Source organism: Chrysochloris asiatica, unplaced genomic scaffold (assembly GCF_000296735.1).
Source record: "Chrysochloris asiatica unplaced genomic scaffold, ChrAsi1.0 scaffold00059, whole genome shotgun sequence".
Taxonomy (NCBI): Eukaryota; Metazoa; Chordata; class Mammalia; order Afrosoricida; family Chrysochloridae; genus Chrysochloris; species Chrysochloris asiatica.
In genome coordinates this window covers 15,657,794-15,677,065 of record NW_006408577.1, presented here as the reverse complement: position 1 = coordinate 15,677,065, position 19,272 = coordinate 15,657,794, and the positions used below count along the sequence as shown (strand labels likewise).

General features: G+C 34.9%; 1 protein-coding gene across 1 annotated transcript in view; it reads right to left on the bottom strand.

Moving 5' to 3' along the window:
- GLS (glutaminase) overlaps positions 1 to 19,272 on the bottom strand; it is a 111,691-nt gene that overhangs the window by 61,324 nt on the left and 31,095 nt on the right. Inside the window, exons 3-7 of the mRNA XM_006864072.1 lie at positions 16,987 to 17,083; positions 16,506 to 16,627; positions 8,601 to 8,730; positions 7,742 to 7,821; positions 4,775 to 4,938 (exon numbers count right to left, since the gene is read on the bottom strand). Coding sequence (XP_006864134.1) covers positions 4,775 to 4,938; positions 7,742 to 7,821; positions 8,601 to 8,730; positions 16,506 to 16,627; positions 16,987 to 17,083 — 593 coding nt within the window. The remainder of the gene's footprint in view (positions 1 to 4,774; positions 4,939 to 7,741; positions 7,822 to 8,600; positions 8,731 to 16,505; positions 16,628 to 16,986; positions 17,084 to 19,272) is intronic.

The window sequence follows — 19,272 nt, the reverse complement described above, 5'->3', positions numbered from 1 at the left end:
AAGGAAATGGTTAATGTTCAACCATTTCAAGAGATACCATATGAACAAGAGCCAATGATACTCAGAGAGGAAGCCCAAAGTGCGTTGAAAGAAGTGGCAAAGAACAAGGCACCAGGAATTGATGGAATAAAAATTGAAATATAGTCTTGCTTATTCATTATCCAACTTTCACATGTATATGAGGCGACTGAAATACCTTGGTTTGGGGTCAGGAGCACCTTAGTCCTCACACTGACATCTTTGGTCTTGAACATGTTAAAGACTATACTAGTCTCCTTAAATTCAAACTAAACTATATCCTCTAAGCTGATCCTCTAGGAACAACTTTGAGCTTTGGAACATTAAATATAGTTATCATATGACTAAGCAATTTTACTTGTAAGTATATATCCAGAGAAATGAAAGCAAATATTCATATAAAAACTTGTACACAAATATTCTTTGCAGTATTATTAGTAATATCCCCAAAGTAGAAACCACCCGTAAGTCTGTCTATTGATGAATAGATAAAGAATATGTGGTAACAGTTATATAATAAGGTTATCATTTGGCAATAAAAAGGAATGACGTACTGATATGGATGAACCTTAAAAAGATTATGCTAAGCTACACAAACAAAGTTAAATAAGTAAAGTGGAGGGTAGGAGAAAAAGAAGACGACCTCTAACTAGATGGACTGCACAGTGGCAGCAGAAATGGGCTCAAACGTAGCAATGATCATGAAATTGGTGCAGGACCAGGCAGTGTTTTATCCTGTTGTGCATAGGGTCTCTACGAGTTGCTGTCTACTCGATGGCACTTAACAACAACAAGTTAAATAAAGCCAGTTACAAATGAGCAAATGATAAATGATTCCATTTATATAAAATCATAAATATTTTGCAAAAACTGAGTAAGCTAAAATCAAAAAGATCCTTTAAAGAACATGTAATGGACTGACTCATTTCATCACATGACAGCTCAATTTTCAGATGTAAGCAACTGCTCGCTCTGTCTTTGGATCAACAACCAGACATTTGAACATTTTGGAACTACACCAGAGAGATTATAACACCAGTCTTGTTGCAATAGAAACCTTGTCTGCGATGTATGACTGTCAGACCTACTTGTTTCCTGCCTCTGCTGTGGGTAAGAAGGGAGAGTTGAAGTGCTCAATTTTTAATTTTCCCACTATTAAAAAATACTTATGAGCAGCAGAAATAGCACTTTGTACAGCTAATTAATTAAAGATACCATTTGAAATAATGACAGATATTAGCTTGCATGATAAAAAATAGAGATGGACAACATGTGAAATTCATGGATATGCTTTTAATTACAATACACAAAGCTGATAAATTTCACCTAGTTTTTATTTTATTTATTCTCAAGGCAATAAAACATGCTGAGTTCTTTCATAGATTAGAATAGGCTTTTACAAAGACAGTCACAATTCTGGCTAAATTACATTTACGTATATATTAAAAAATGAAAAACTTTAGCTTAATCTGGGTATTTATCTATTAGTTATCATACTGAAACTTTATGGTGTTGTTTTTGTTAGGTGCCATGGAGTCAATTCCAAGTCATAGTGACCCTATGCATAACAATAAAACAATGCCCAGTCCTGAACCATCCTCACAATTGTTAATAAATTCATTGCTGGTACCATTGTGTCAATCCTTCTTGTTGGGGGTCTTCCTCTTTTTCATTGACCCTCCACTTTACTAAGCATAATGTTCTTCTCCGGGGACTGATCTCTTCTGATAACATGTCTGAAGTAGGAGAGATAAAGTCTCATCATCCTGGCTTCAAAGGAGCATAGACTATGGCTATATTTCTCCCAATACAGATTAGTTTATTCTTCTGGCAATCCATTGCACTTCAATATTTGTATAGTGCTAGTCCTGTATGGTACTGTAGGATAAGCACTGGACCACAAGACTGTAAGGTTGGTGGTTCAAAACTCACCAACCACTTCTTAGAAACCCTGTACAGGGTCGCTTTGAGTCAGAACCGACTGTATGGCACTTAACAACATGTGAAGAAACTAAGAAACAAGGAAACCTAATTATCCCACACTACATACAAATTTGCACTATAGTTCCTATATGGCATAATCCTAGAGTGGTCACTCACATTCAGTCCCAACACTAAAACATAATCTTTTATATACAATTAGGTAGTATCTTCATTGTGTTACTTAAATCAACTTCTTCTTTCTCAAATGCTCTAACCATATAGCTTGCATATGCATTTTGGCATCTGCCAATTATATACTAATTAAGACACTATAATCAACAGTATGTAATGCTTAAGTATATCTTCTCCTCCCAAGTACTTGTTGTTGTATATGACACTGAGATGATTCAGACTCATAGCAACCACACAGGACAGAGTAGGCTTGCCTCTTAAGATTTCAAAGGTTACCATCGTTATGGAAGCCGACTGTCAGATCTTTTCTCTGATGGATCCACTGGTGGGTTTGAATCACCCACTTTTTGGGCAGCAGCTGAGCGTTTCACCCTTACACTGCCAAGGTTTCTTTGCCAAGTATCAATGTTGTGAGGTGCTTTAAGTTGGTTTTGACCCATAGTGACTGTGTGTACATGAGAACACTGCAAGTTCCTGAGTCATCCTCACAATCATAAATACATTTGAGCCCACTGTTATAGCCACCATGTCTACACAACCTACTAAGGGTCTTCCTCTTCCCTGCTGACCCCATACTGTACCAAGCAGGATGTCCTTCTTTAGGACTGGTTCCTCCTAACAACATATCCAAGTATATGAGATGAAGTCTCGCATCCTCACTTCTAAAGAGTCTTCTGGTTGTAGTTCTTCTAACACAGATTTGTTTGTTCTGAAATTCCACACTTGCAATGTTCTTCAACACTACAATTCAAATGCATCAATTCTTCTCTCATCTTTCTTATTCATTTCACATGCATATGAGGCAACTGAAAATACCATGGCTTGGGTCAGGCATGCCTTAATCTTCAAAGGACATCTTTGCTTTTTCACAGAGCACACAACAAGCACTAGATAGCTGCTGCTAAAATACCAGCCATGGCCCGAGGCTGATGGAAGAGAGGCCGAGGGTGAAAACCCTGACAATAGGACATCAGGAGTCCAATGACAGGCCTGCCCACAGAGAAGGCAAGCTGTCCACCAGAGAAACCACACCGGAAGGATGGCAGTGCCACTGGCTGAGAAATATTAAGAGCTGTGCCAGCAAAGAGCTTATAAACAGCTTCAAAAAGTTCATGAAAAAAATGGAATGAAAAGATACTGACATTTTCCGCAAACTTTCTGAATCTCCCTTGTATGTTCACGAGCATTTTGCTCTTAGAGGAAAAAATGTGCTTTATACTTCAAGGACCCTTCCAGACCTGCCTGTGTGCTTCCTGACAAGGATCCCAAATTCCTCCTGTTACTTCCAGGCTGATTCTCATCCTGAGTTGCAACTTGTTACTTCCTTAATAAACCATGTAACTCTGAGTACAGTCTAAGAGTTTTTAAGTGACTATTGCGACAAATTGTGATACCTCACAGAGAAATGCTGTGGGGACAGTTGCTAGTATCAGAAAAAACTGGAGAAGTGGGAAGGCAGTGATATACTGGATCTACGTTTCATAGTAAACAACTTTGTGGGGATCCTGATACTCACCCTTCATGAATTTAGACAAGGTTGTTGTTGTTAAGTGCCGTCAAGTCAGTTCTGACACATAGCAACCCTGAATAAGGTGGGTATGAACAACCAGCCTTGCAGTTCACACTGACTTTGTAGTTCAGTGCTTACTGATAAGTACAGTGCCACACCAGGACTCTGGAAAGCTTCCATTTTTCTTGTAAAACGTTTATTGTTGTTAAGTGCTATCAAGTCACTTCCAATGCAGTGACCCTGTATAGGGTTTCTGAGGAGCAGTTGGTGGGTTAGAATTGCTAACCTTGTAATTCAGTTCAGTGCTGATCCACAGTGTCACACTAGAAATCTTGTTGAAAAAAATGTACTGACTCTTTCCTTCCTAAATCTAGATGACATTGAGGTATTTTAATAAATCAGGTGCTTTTGCCTACCGTTTTCTTACTGAAGTTTCTAGTTTATGGTCATCGCCATATAATCAAATTTGTATCAAAATAGAAAGATTATGGTCTAGTAGGTAAGAAAATTTAATTGCTATCCAAACAAATAGAAACAGAAGCCTAAGAAAATACCAGTCTCATAACTTTTTTTAAATCTAGCAAAAATAAAAATATAAATGTGTATTTTCACAACTATTATTGTTATTGTTGCTAAGTGCCACTGAATCAGTTCTGATTCACAGCGACCATAAACAGGGTTTATTTAGGGTTAAACCACGCAGAGACTTACATATACAGGAGACAAAGTGAAATTCTTACTCTCTGCTTTCCATTTCTCACCTCCCTCCTCTTCTCAGTGCTATAGTAGTTAGCTAAGTACTACTAAGTACACATGGAGTCAGTTTTGACTCATAGTGACTCTGTATAGGGTTTCTCAAGAGCAGCTGGTAGGCTTGAACTGCCAACTTTGTGGTTCACAATCCACTGCTTATCCTACAGTGCCACACCAGGAGTCTAGGTATATAAGACATCTAAAATAAAAATTCTTAAAAGCTGATTAAATTGTTTATTAATTTCACAGAAATTCAAATGGCAAATGAAAACAAAAACATGAAAAGCTTTACTTTTCTTTAAAAACACAGGAAATACTTAGGTTTACATAAGAAAATGAGATATTTCTTTTTCAAATCTACTTTTATATAATTCTTACCATCTTCATTTAAAAATAGTTTGTTGAATCTTAATCCACTTGGCTCTTTCCCAACATATCGATGCACATATTCTGTTCCAAGGTCATTAACAGCAATGGCATATTTCAAAGGTTTTACACAGGACTGAAGACAAAAGGGAACTTTGGTATCTCCAATGGAATGCCTATTTAATAGAAGATTTAAAAATAATTAAGACCACCTGGGGAAAAGTACAAACTCTATCATTGAGATTGCTATTTTTACATGTTAATTCTAATTCAATAGGTTTCACCATAACTCAAATCACAGAAGTTATCTTTGATATTAAACGTAAGTATAACAAATGTTTATTTTATGATGGACAATGCAAGAAAGAAGACAAAACTTAAAAATATTCAGGAAATGAAATAATGATTCTAAATTTGATTATTAATAACTAAGTAATTAAAAATTTTTCCTCTGAATGGCAAGCGGGTAACCCCTTTACTGCCACACATAATAAAATAAATGAACCTTTTTAGAAAACGATTTACTCTTTTCACTTAAAACTATAGCTAAACCATGGTTTAGCTGAAGAGTTAAAAGGAGCTCAGTTTAGAGTCAATACCATTCTCTAACTGTTGTTGTTAAGTGTCCTCAAATTGGTTCCAACTCATCGAGACCCTGTATAGGATTTCTGAGGAGTGGCTGGTGAGTTTGAATTGCCGACCTTACGGTTCAAATCACCTTTGCAGCCCAGCGCACAGTGTAAAACCAGGACTCTTTAGCAGCCTGACTGTAAATACCTCATCTTATAAACCATATTTACCCACAATCCCAACTTGTAGAAGTAATAGGAATTTTATAATCTTGATAGAACTGGCATTCACCATGTAGACAAAAACAAAGATTTATATGTTATTAAACTTGGTAATACATGTAGGAGAGTAGAGGTTTGTAATGAAAAACTCCTGAGCTACATTATAATCTCCAGAAGGGCAGGGCCCTTTGCTTTATTCACTAATGTATCCCAGTAACCCCAATGACCCAACACATTGTTGTTGTCTTTAGTGCCAACAACTCGATTCTGACTCATAGCGAGTGGCTGGTGACTTCAATCTGCCAACCTTGTGGTTCAAACCAACACTGAGGTTGAGTGCTTATCCACATTACAAGTGATCCATAAATATTAAATGAATTAATAGATAAATGTTGTTCATTGCCATCGAGTTAGCTCCAATTCATGGCGCTGATGCCTGGTCCTATAATGAACAAACTCTTTTTTAAATGTGTCCTAACATACTGCAGAAACTTTGTCAAAAGAATATATAATAATAAACAATTTTATGGGAAATTTCCATTTATCTTTTAATTCCATTTTTCCATAAGCTTCTTGAAGCTCCCCCACAGTACTATACATGATTACAAAAAGCATTCAAAAATTTTTTTTCAGGGCTTTAACTACAACATATGTGAAGGGATAAACAAGTACAATTATTAAGTTAAGCAATAAAACATAGTTTAATAGATAAACAATACTGAGAATACAGTATTTAAAAAAAAACGCTACTATAAAATTTTTACTTTAACAGTGAATTAAAAGACAAAGAAATTTTTTCATGAGCTTTTTTGAAAAGTTCTCCTGTACATATAACTGTACATTTTCTATCAAATTTATATGAGATTTAACTAAGACTATAAATTCAACTTAATGATAAATGATAAAAATCTGTCTTACTAACACCGGAATACAAATTATCTACATTCTACTTCTAAAGGAGCTCTGGTAGCGTAGTGGTTACGAATCAGTCTGCGAACCTTAAGGTCAGTGGTCTGAAACTACCAGCTGCTCCGTGGGAGAAAGATGAGGCTTTCTACTCCCGTAAAGATTTACACCCTCGGAAACCGTGTACAGGGTCGCTATGGGTCGGAACCGACTCGACGGCACTTAACAACAACAACAACTTCTAAAGTCAAGTGTAAAAATTCTCTAGATAAGAAAACTGAAAGACTCCTTCCTCCCTACACATAATGTTTAAGAGAAGTCAGGTATAAGCATTATATGATAATTAATCATTTTTTTCCAAATGTACAAAAGGAATATCACTACCAACTTGAATTTGTTCTATGTGGATAAAACCTTGTCTTCTTATTTCTATGTCCTCTCCTAGCTCCCAAGATTTACACTTCTACTACACAAGTGGTTCATGCTGAGTTCTGAGGAAGACTAACAGAAAGAACAGACGAATTATAGACCTAAATGCTAGAATCCCATCTTTGCCAATTATTAGTGAACTCTAGGCCTCAGGCTCCTTATTCTCAAAATGAATAGGCTAAATCTTGTGTTTTATATTCAAAATAACTGAGAAGGATAATTAATGAAAAATAAAAGAATCAAGCATAACGAAGAGGTCAAAATTACATAAATGAAGAGGGTATATGGCTTTAACTGGGCCATTATCTTGAAAAATAAAACATAAAATTATTGATAAAAGAAATACTTATTTTTCTTTGGGACATAATTTTTCTTTAAAAAAAAAAAAAAAAATCAAGTTGTAACATAATGATAAATCTTTGTGTTTGGTTTCCAGCACAGTAATAAAAGTTATTCTTGGAAAAATATTCCACAACTATATACATTTTTCCAAGGGTCTTCCTTTATTCTTTGCTTTTTGAAGTACCCTCACATCATTATCCTTTTAAAAATTCTGTCAGATTCTCATTTGTCAAGGCGCTGTAGGTTAATGCACCAGTCTGCAAAGCTGTTTGCACTGCAAGGTCGGCAGTTCAAGCTCACTACCTGCTCCTCGAAAACCTTAGACAAGATTGCTATAGCAACCCTGAACAGGGTTTCCAAGGCTGTAAATCTTTACGGGAGCATATAAATCAGACAGACAAAATGCCTCATAAAACTTTATATAAACAGCTACAGTATAAACTTAGATTTTCTTTCTTCCATGCTCACTGTTATACAAATATAAGATCTCGTTTCCTAGACTTAAACTTACCTCTGTCCATCTACTGTACAAACTGAAACACCCCACAAATCAGGACTGAATTTGGCCAGTTGAGGAATATAATCTGCAACCTATCCAAAACATTGGGAAAAAGAACAAATGTAATACAGGCAAATCATATTTTCTTCTACCAAAAAATTTCTCATCTCAACTTGTTATTTTTTTAACAGCCACTTTGTGATTTATCTTTTAAACCAATGCTCCTCAGAAGCTAAGGGCACACAGAATTAAGGGAATGGGTGAGAAAGCTAAGTCTACTCTTCTCTCAGACTGTATCACCCTATTTTCTCTTCCTAGGAAAGCAACCTAAAACATGAATTCAGACATGACCTTTTTTAAGGAAAAGAAATAAAGAACCACTTTAATCAGGATGATGGGTACTGATATTGTTGTACTATGTAAAATCAGTAGAAATCAAGTACCTAAAAAATAAGCAATAATTACCTACACTGACACAATTACCAAGAGATATTATAAAGCTAAGTATATACTCAAAGCTAAAACAAAACAAAATATGGAAATTAATGATATAATTCTGAATATTAAAGCATCTTTTATTTTAAGAAACTGGAAATATTTCAAAGATACCTCATTAAAATTATTTTATCAATTAAAATTCAAACTGCCATCATAGCCATTTGATTCAAAAAGAATTCTTAAAATTAACAATTTAGCCAAAATAACAGATATCCAAAAATATTTTTAAATTGCTAATAAAATCAGTGGCTTCACTTAATTATCTAAATTAGCAAAACACAAGAGAAATACGCAATTTTACTCTCTGTCCCTCAAGTTGAGCCTAACATAGTAAATAATTGGGTTAGGAAGATCAGTACATTAAGAAAGTTACCTTTCCTCCAGATTGCTTTTTAGCACTTTCAAACAACTCATCGATGTGTGAGGTAAAAGACATAAAGTCAGGAATGACAAACTTCCTTCTAAAGGCTTGTGTCAATAAAACGATGTTGCTTTGAACACATCTGTGAAACGTGAAAAACACATTTATAGGCTGAATACCCTTCAAATATTAATATTCAGTAGTAAGAAATAGTATTAATTAGGAGGATTTAGCCCTAGGTTACAGCAGACAAAGCCATCATTTTATATAACAAACTAAATTCTATAAAGGATACTCTTTCCTCCCAGCAGCCTGTCATGTAGTTGCTTGTAAACTGTTAACAAGGTTAAAGAAACAAATTACCATGTGCATAAAAGTTGTTTCAAAGATTAAAATGTCAAAGTGTACCACTAGGTTAAGTATTAGGACCATCTGGAACAAGTTTCTTAGCCTACCAGGGTTGACAAGCATTTAGTTAGACAATTAGCAAAAATCAGACTTTTGTACAAGAAGACTTCTAAATGTTGTTGAAAATTTTCATTGGCTTTTAATTCCATCTTTCCATGAACTCTTGGTTAAGAAGCTATTCATTTTTTTATTAAGTACTATTACTGGTATTTTCTAAAATTTGTATTTTAAATATATTTTACCTGAGAAACTTACATTTCTAAGCTGAAAAAGATTTAATCTACTTAGTTTAGTCAAATTAAATGTTTACAAACGCTATAATGTTTTAAATGATTATATATTCCTACATGGTTTTGTGTACATAAGAAAGAAAAAAAAAAAAAAAGAGGAAACCAAGGTTGTTGTTGTTGTTGTTGTTGTTAAGTGCCATCGAGTCGGGTCCGACCCATAGCGACCCTGTACAGGGTTTCCGAGGGTGTTGTAAATCTTTACGGGAGTAGAAAGCCTCATCTTTCTCCCGCAGAGCGACTGGTAGTTTCGAACCACTGACCTTAAGGTTCGCAGCCCGATTCGTAACCACTACGCTACCAGAGGGTAAATACGATTAATTGGTATAGCACATGGAGGGGATTGTAATCAGTGCAATGAAACAAAATATGATTGGTTGAGTGCAAAACCACTGTTCTGCTATGTATGTAATTAACACTCAAGTCACAGTAAGTAAAATGTGGACAGAGGCATGAAATATGATTCGAACCAATACTCAACTTTTTTGTAAAAAAGATTTAAACCAGAAAATCTGTATTAATATAACCTTTAAAAAGAGTTTTATTGATAGGTTACGGTGAACCATATAATCTGAGTTTATCTTCAAAGAGTCTCAGTAAAGTGGAGGGTCAGTAAAAAGCAGGACGACCTAAATGAGCTGTATTAACACAGTACCTGCAACAAGGTACTCAAACATAAAACAACTGTGAGCATAGCACAAAACCATGAAGGGTTTCCTTCTGTTGAACATAGGATTCCTGTAAATCAGAACTCTAAACCATCTAACAACAAGCCCTAACTAGACTAAAACCAAATGTTCATAATTAAAGTCCTAAAGCCAAACCACACACTATGGTAAATTTTTAATGTACAGGAACTAGATTCCTCACAGGTAAGTGATGTGATACTCTTTTTCAGAAGCTTCTTCGGGGAAGAGAAAAAAAGAAATTTGTTGCTGTTGTTAGGTAACATCAAGTTGATACCAACTCCTAACAACCTTATGCATAACATAAACGAAACGCTGCCCTGTCCTGAGACCACCTCACAATCGTCGCTACACTTGAGCCCATTGTTGCTGCCACTACATCTTGTTGGGGGTCTTCCTCTTTTCCTCCAACCCTTGACTTTACCAAACATCCTTCTCCAGGGACTGGTCCCTTCTGATATATGTCCAGATATGAGAGAGGAAGTCTGGTGGCCATCCTGGCTTCCAAGAAGCACTCTGGCTGTACTTATTCCAACACAGATTTGTTTGCACTTTTGGCAGTCTACAGTACTTTTAATATTCTTCTCCAACACCGTAATTCAAATCATCGATTCTTCTTTAGTCTTCGTTATTCACTGTACAACTTTCACATATACATATGAAGTTACTGAAGATACCATGGCTTGGGTCAGGCCGTAGTCCTCAAGCTGACATTTTTGCTCTTCAACATTTTATAGAGGTCTTGTGCAACAGATCTGCCCAATGCAATATGTCATTTGATTTCTTGACTGTTGCTTCCATGAGTGATGATGGCTGATCTGGGCAAAATGAAGTCTTTGACAAATTCAATCTTTTCTCCATTTATCTTGATGTTGTTTATTGTGCTGTGGTGAAGAGTCTTGTCTTCTTTATATTGAAGGGCAACTCATACCAAAGACTGTGGACTTTGGTCTTTATCAGTATCTTAAGTCCTCTTTGCTTTCAGCAAGCAAGGTTGTATCATCTGCATATCTCAGGTTGTAAATGCGCCTTTCTCTAATCCTGGTGCCATGTTCTTCATATAATCTAACTTCTTGAATTAGCTGTTCAGCATACAGATTGAATAAGTATAGTCAAAGACAATGCTGGTGAACACCTTTCCTAATTTTAAACTCTTCAGTGTTCCCTTCATATGTTCAAATGAGTGCCTCATGCTTCCTCATGAGCATAATTAAGTGTTCCAGAATATTCATTCTTCACAATGCTGTACATAGCTTGACATGATCACCACAATTAAAAGCCTTTGTGCAGTCAATAAAGAACAGGTAAACATCTTTCTGACACTTTCTGCTTTCAGCCAAGATCCATCTGATACCAACAACGATATCCCTCGTTCCATGACCTCCTCTGAATTCAGCTCCAAACTTTGGTAGTCCTCTGTCAATGTACTGTTGCAGCCATTTTTGAATTATCTTTAGCAAAATTTTACTTGCATGTGATATTAAAGATATTATCTGATGATTTCCACATCCCGTTGGATCACCTGTCTTTGGAATAGACACAAATCTGAATCTCTTCCAGTCAATTGTCAGGTAGCTGTTTTTCCAAATTTCTTGGTATATATGAGTAAGTATCTTCACAGTGATGCATAAGTTTGTTGAAAGACTTCAATTTGTATTCTATCAATTAATTCCTGAAGCCTTGTTCTTTGCCAATGTTTTCAGTGCACCTTCTTGCTCATATACTACCTCTTCAAATGGCTGAACATCAATGATTTCTTTTTGGTACAGTGACTGTGTATTCCTTCCATCTTCTTGTGATGCTTTCTGCGTCACTCAGTATTTTGCCCATAGAATCATTCAACATTGCAAGTCGAAGCCTGAATTTTTTTCATCAGCTCCTTCAGCTTGAGAAATGCTAAGCATGTTCTTCCCTTTTGGTTTTCTAAGTCCAGGTCTTTGCCCATTTTGTTTTAATATTTGACTTTGTCTTCTCAAGCTGCCCTTTGAAATTTTCTATTCAGTCCTTTAATCTCATTTCTTCTGACATCCATTTTGATCTTTTCTTTCTTGTATTCTTAAGGACCTTTTGCTTTCTTCCTGTATGATAGTCTTGATGTCATCCCACAACCCTTCTGGTCTTTAGTATCTAATTCATCAAATCTGTTCTTGAGATGATATCTAAATTCGTGTGGGATATGTTCAAGGTCATTATTTTGGCTCTCATGAACTAGCTTTAATTTTCTTCAGCCTCAGCCTGAACTTGGGTATGAGCAATTGATGATCTGTTTCAGTGTGTCCTGCCTTGTTTTGACTGATGATATGGAGCTTTTCCACAGAGACAGTCATTTGATTTCTGTATATTTCATCTGGTGAAGCTGATACATGTAAGTGTCTTTGAAGTTGTTTAAAAAAGGTATTTGCAATGAAAAGTCACTGTTCTTGCAAAATTCTATCATGCGATCTTCAGCAACCTTTCTATCACCAAAGCCATATTTTCCAACTACTGACCCTTCTTCTTTGTTTCCAACCTTTGCATTTCAATCGCCAGCAATTATCAATACATGTTGATTACATATTTGATCAAATTCAGACTGAAGAAGTTGGTTGAATTCTTCAATTTCATCATCACTGGCTTTTGTGGTTGGTACATAAATTTGAATAACAGTGGTGTTGTTAATTGGTTCTTCCTTGTAGGTGTAAGGATATTATCCTATCACAGACAGTGTTGAAACTGGCATTTAGAAAAATAACTACATGCAGTTTTATGTACTATTCATTTTGCTTAACCCTCAAAATATCAACACTATGAGAATGGTGATGTCTCCACTTTACAGATAAGAAACTGAGTTACTTGCATTTAATTATAAATGGCAAAACAAGCAGTTTTGGTGTTTCTTTTTTTGTCTGTGATTCAAATTATTTTGTTAAATCTCAGTATTATAATTTAAGTGGTTCTTGGTGACGCTTCAAATTAACATTTAAAAATATATTCTATTTTTACCTATTAATAAAAACTCAGAATGTATATTCGTTTGGTCAACATAATTAGCACACTGGTTTAAAAAATTCCTAGTAAAGACAGGTTCATGCGATAAAAAGCTTCCCCTAGTGTTATTGTTTAGGGCCATTGAGATTGTTCTGACTCAAAGCAACCCCTGTATAGGGTTTCCAAGGAGAGGCTGTTGTGTTTGAACCACCAACCTTGTAGTTAGCAGTTTAGTGCTCATCCTGCAGAGACATACCAAGACTCCATCTTCCTATTACAACATGAAAAAAAAAAAGCTGGAATACTAATTTCTGTAATGAACGTGCTGCTATTTAATGCTTTACAGCATCATATCAGGACATCAATGAAACTGTTGTTGTTATGTGCCACTGAGTTGATTCCGACTCACAGTGACCCTGTACAGGATTTCCAGGGAGCAGCTGGTGGGCTTGAACCATCATCTTTGTGGTTCACAGTCCAGTGCTTTTCCTATAGTGATATAACAGGATTCCTATTAACCTGTAGATATATTAATAATTGATCTTTCAAATGCTAGTCAGTATCTACTTCAACAAACTTCAATCATATTCTGGTAATGTTCCAAATATACTAAATTCTGCTATTACTTTAATATTTAATATAGAAATGTTTCACAATTCAAGATGCACATAACAGAATTGCAAAGACATACCAAAATACACATTTCCCAGAGGAAAAAAATTAAAAGAATTTCTGAATTTAAATCATTATTATATTTATGTCAAATCAAATCTACTTCTTCAATTTCAAAGAAGTTAAAAAAGATAAAAGCCAAACAAATTTAAATTATTAACCTAATACTAACTACTATTTAAAATTAATCAGCACTTTTAAAATGAAGGTTTATAATGAACAATATTGTACAGCTAGTGAAATTTTGGGACTTTTCTGGCTCTATCAGAAGATGATGGTAAAGTTTGTGGCAACCCAGTCTTACCTAATGAATCATTATGGGCTGGAAAAAACACAGCCTTACCATTTAGAAGAGTTTTAAACTGCATACTGATGATGAAGTCATTTAACCAGTAATGTTTATCTTGGGAGTTTTTTTTTTAAATACAGATGCCATTAGTCTCAACCAGAAGATTCAAAGCACATAAGATGAATTCTGAGAGAGAGGCATTTATGTTTATCAGTATATTACAAATTCCTTGATACTTTCTCCCATTTTCTTATCTGTAAACTGGAAATAATAACTTTCTTTCCTTCTTAAGTGTTTATGACTAACAGCTGTAGAGCATGCCAATGTTTCATCAAATGTTGTTCAAATCTAATTTTTCCTTAGCAAAATAATATGTTATAAAATTATTTATAAAATGCAAATGTTGTAAATTAGATGAAAACAAATACCATTTACTTTCTTCCCCCCGCCAAAATAGAAAAGAACTATAATGATGATCTGATATAAAACAGTTCTAATGCTTATATTTTTTAAAAGTACAAATAGATAAAACATTAGTTATCAAGGCAAATTTTCTATCTCTTTTTAGTTTTCAGGCTTATTAGCATTAAAAACAAGTGACTATCTACTACAAGCAGTCTCCACTGCCAAACAGACTATGCTTCAAAAAGTGTGTTTGGGACACATTTCCCTCTTTAAAAAAAAATGGCATGTTTGTTTCTCAGGTTAGCCACAAGACTAAATATATTAACTCACAAAGTGTTTTAGGTATAATACTAACATGGAATTAAATCAAACCTGCCCACCTTTATGAATTATCTGTCTGAAAAACTGAATTTCACATCTTAATCCCTCTCTCCTCCCCACAGCTAGAGTTGAAAATTTTTTTCCCCTGACAACACTAAGTAGCTTCTTATATTTAAAAACGGAGAAAGAATGTCTATGAAGCAATCCCCTTTCTAGATGACCAAGAAAGGGTTAATAGTCAGTGGTTTTGATTTTCCTAATCCCAGGGATGAAAAGAGAAATTGTTTTCCCCTGCAGGCTTAGACTTTTCCACTCACTCCTCATACATACCATTATTTATCAAGTTGGTAACTGCCTGTATTACAATCATTGCTTTTTCTTAAAAATGTTTTAAGTAAAGGTGATTATTACTTTTTAATACAACTGTATGTTGTCTTTAAGTGCTGTTAAGTCAACTCAAATTCATAAGGACCCTATAAAGGATTTTCAAGGAGGGACTGGTGGGTTTGAACTGCCAACCGTGCAGTTAATAGTCCAGTGCTTATAATACAGCACCACACCAGGACTCCATAATCATATGTAGGGAATTGCATTATTGTGTCTCCTGATTTCATAAATATTTAAAATATTACTTTAAATCTCATATTTAAACATAGTAACTAACAGTTTATTAAAGCACAAAAAAAATTTAAATAGTACTAAAAATTGTTTAAAATACACTTCAATTCATGAACATTCAAAATAATCCTTACTGTAAAGGCACAGCTAACTCTAGAAATGATTTCATTTTTCCACACAAAGAAATAGGTTCTGGTGTGTCAAAATTCCTGGTTAAGAATTCCAAGAGGGACTTGAAAGCTACACTTCAAGGTTAGCTGAGTTAAAAGCACCAAGAGCCTCATGGTGAAAGAAAAGAATCCAAAATGCTACATAGTACTTCATGGCATGCTAGGAAACATCAAAAGTCCTTGGTTAATACTTACTCTTTCAGATGACTTAATACCCCAGGATATTTCTAGGAGACACCTAGGACACATTATTAAACCCTCTCTACCACCACAACACCTCAAAAAAAATACAAACTTTCAAAGTGCATGCAAGAATTTTTGACATCCACCTCAACCTTAGCCTATGGTCTGAAAAAAGGCAATACCTATAGTAGTGGTTATAGCCTTACGGTAGCTTCGTTAACTATCAGTAGTTTCAAATACCATTTAACTTTGGTTATCTATTATAGACATGATATCCACTACACCACTAGTGAACAGAAACATTAACAAAGATCAATAACATAAGTGCAAATACAGAAATGTCAAAATATTCTCATTCAACTAAATCAAGATACTAATTTCCAAAACTGCCCTTAGTTTTTAAATGTTTTGAGGGTACTACAAACAGGCAAACACCTACTAATGATATGTCTGTAAAGAGAAGTGAATCAGACAAGGCAGAGGTGAAAATCTGAGGAACACAGGCCTCTCTGAAGCCCTCATTTTATGCAGTCATCGAAATCACTTAATAGGAAAGAACTAGAAACCATGCTGGAAAAGTCTGCAAGGCATGCAAATGAATTAGGGGTCAATATAGACAATGACAGGACAAAGGATGCGATCTACTCAAACGGAAGTCAAGCTCCAGGTACTCTAAACTGGAAACATCTGTGGCTATGTAGCCTTAGCTTTAAGTAAGACTCTTAGCACCAATGTGTTCTAGAACTTTACTGTGTACCAAGTTCTTCAAATATTATCAATTCCCCCATCCCCTCCCTTTTTTAATCAGTTACACAGGAAGCACTGGTCTTTAAAGATGCAATTTTGTTGTGAAAGTAAAACCACCATATAGCACAGCAAATAACCATTAGAGGTTTGGCAGAAATTTTTACTTTTTAAAAAGATCTTTGTCTAGCATGACACCATCTGACGTTGTTTGAAGAGTTAATCTTAACATATCCATACACTCTTTCAACCTGGGATCAGACGTTCGCAATCCTGTAGATTTGAGTGCCTGTTTTTGAAAAAATAAGAGTTTGTAAATACATAGTGCAAATAATGTATATGCTTATTCCAACTACAAATTTTTATTCCTGTATAGAAAAACTTCTACCTAAGATTTGCATATTCTGTATGCCATTTTAGTGTCACTATTAGCCAATTTCTGGACAAATTTCTCATTGTTTCTTTCATTTTCTTTCACAGATTACCTCGAAATGAGCATGATACAAGTTTGAAAACACGAGAGAAACAGTGTCAGTCAGAATCTACATGCCAGACAACCTTTATGACTATATTTCAATAATGCTAGATTACTGATTCAAAATTACTTATTTTTTTAAAGTAGTAGTGCAAAAAACATGAAAAACTTACTGTTATAAATTTATGAACAGGGATTTTCTCTTGTCCTTCTGCAATTGTATAGAACAGCAAGTCCTCCAAGCTAGGCAATAGACCTTGTTTTATTTTACTACAGAATGAGAAAGAAGACAAAAATCAATCCTGGAACAAACATTCAAATGGATTTTAGGTAAATTCATTAGTAAATAATCACAGAACCAGGCTACAATTGAACTAATATATTTGTGAAAGCTATCTTCATCAAAAACAAGTATCACCAAAACCAACACTGAAAACAAAAACAAAACAGTAAAAACATGATTCACTAATGTAGATTTCTTCTTTAGCGCAGTTTTTAAAATTCTGATTACTTTTTCTATTTGTGTGACTGCCTAAGCATCTGAAATGGTTGTATCTTCCTGCATATGTATAGCCCACTGTAATTACTCAATATTAATTATTGACCTCAGCAAATATTCAAGTAAGAGTCAACCTTTATGTATGACTAACATGATTGTAAAATCTGGGAGCAGCAGCAATTAGATACTGGATTACAGTTAAGAGCACAATTCTGAATTCTGGCTGTAATACTAGCTGAGCAATTGTGGGTGAATAAATCTTTCTATGTCTCAGTTTCTTCATTTACCTTACAACAGAGTTTCTGTAAGGGTTAAGTCAATATATTTCTTACCTTTAACACATTGCCTGACAAAAAACAAGTACTCAATTGATGCTAGTCAAGGTATTTACTATTTCTAAAGTGATCTAGACTCACATACACAGATAAAACTCCACAAAAATCATAAAGATGGTTGTTGTTGTTGTTGCTAACTGCCGTTGAGTTGGTTCTGACTCACAGCAACTCTGTATAGGGTGTCCAAGGAGCAGCTGGTGAACTTGAACCACCAACCTTGCGGTGCAAACTAGCCTTGCAGTCCAGTGCATGAACTCACTGCGCCAAACCAGAAGATTTACAATAAAATACACTGAAAGTGTAATGAGATGCTATGATTCATCAAACTGACAATTTTTTTCCTATCCACAGCAAAGCTTTCAAGTAAACAAAGTATAAAGAACCTATTAAAATATTTTAATCTCTGAAATGGAAAATAACTAATTTTATTCTTCTGAATAACAGTGATATTGTTATACAGGTTACAGATCAAAAGCAGGCCAATTCCTTCAGCCCAGTATTGCATATTGAAATGTGAGGGTGGAAACCATACACACATGTACACACAAACACACACAGTGAAACCTGTGAGAGTAGAACTTAACAGAACTACCTTACGTTCTATATATTGTTACATTTTCTTCCTTTGACAGGGTGCAGACTTACCACTTTTCTATCCCTATTAGTGACACGTTTCCACCTCACACAGCTTCCAGCTTTCATAGTTATGTACATCTGCATATGTATGTGTGTGTATGAGAGAGATACTATAATATCATTACCTATATTGTAAAAGGATTTCAAGAAAGTATATAAAACAGAGAGAGAGAATGGCAACACTCATTTTCTTAAAATAAATTTAAGTTAATACAGTTGACTCTGGCGTAGCCATACACATAATGGCAACTTCAATAGAAAAATTATGAAATTATTTTGAGGAAAGAAAAAACCCAACTCAATTCTGCTTAAAACTGTACTATTAAAAGGAACTTTTTTAGGTGTCTAAATATTATCTTGATTATCTGAAGATTAGATCAAAGCTCCCTAATTAATAAGACTATTTCCCAAACCAGTATTAACATTGCTAAGTGCCACTGAGTCGATTCTGACGCATAGTGACTCATAATGACACTGTATAGAGTTTACAAGGTTTGAACTGCTGACCTTTTGTTCAGTGCTTTTCCTAGAGTACCACACCAGGACTAGTCTATATATTTCTATTTTAAAAAGCAAAAGAATACAGAGTTATTCATAAAGTATGGACTTATATTTCTCTTGAAATAAACATTAATATTAATATTAGCATTCATGTCTTTTATACTTGTTTACAAAATTGTGAGACCAACTTTTCACTATTAAATTCAATCTAAAATTATCTGAAATTCATTATATGACTTTAATATTTATATGACATTCAATTCTAAAAGCTCATAAATCAGATTCTAGCACTCATATGTCAGTTTGTTGTACTGCCAGGGCTTGTATACTACTGTAATTCTGGAAGCTATAACACAGATATTTTAAATACCAGCAGGGTCACCCAAAGTGGACAGGTTTCAGTGGAACTTCCAGGTTAAGACAGACCAGGAAGGAAAGACAGACCATTTCTGCATGGTTAGCAAGGAGCTCTGGCAGCGTAGTGGTTA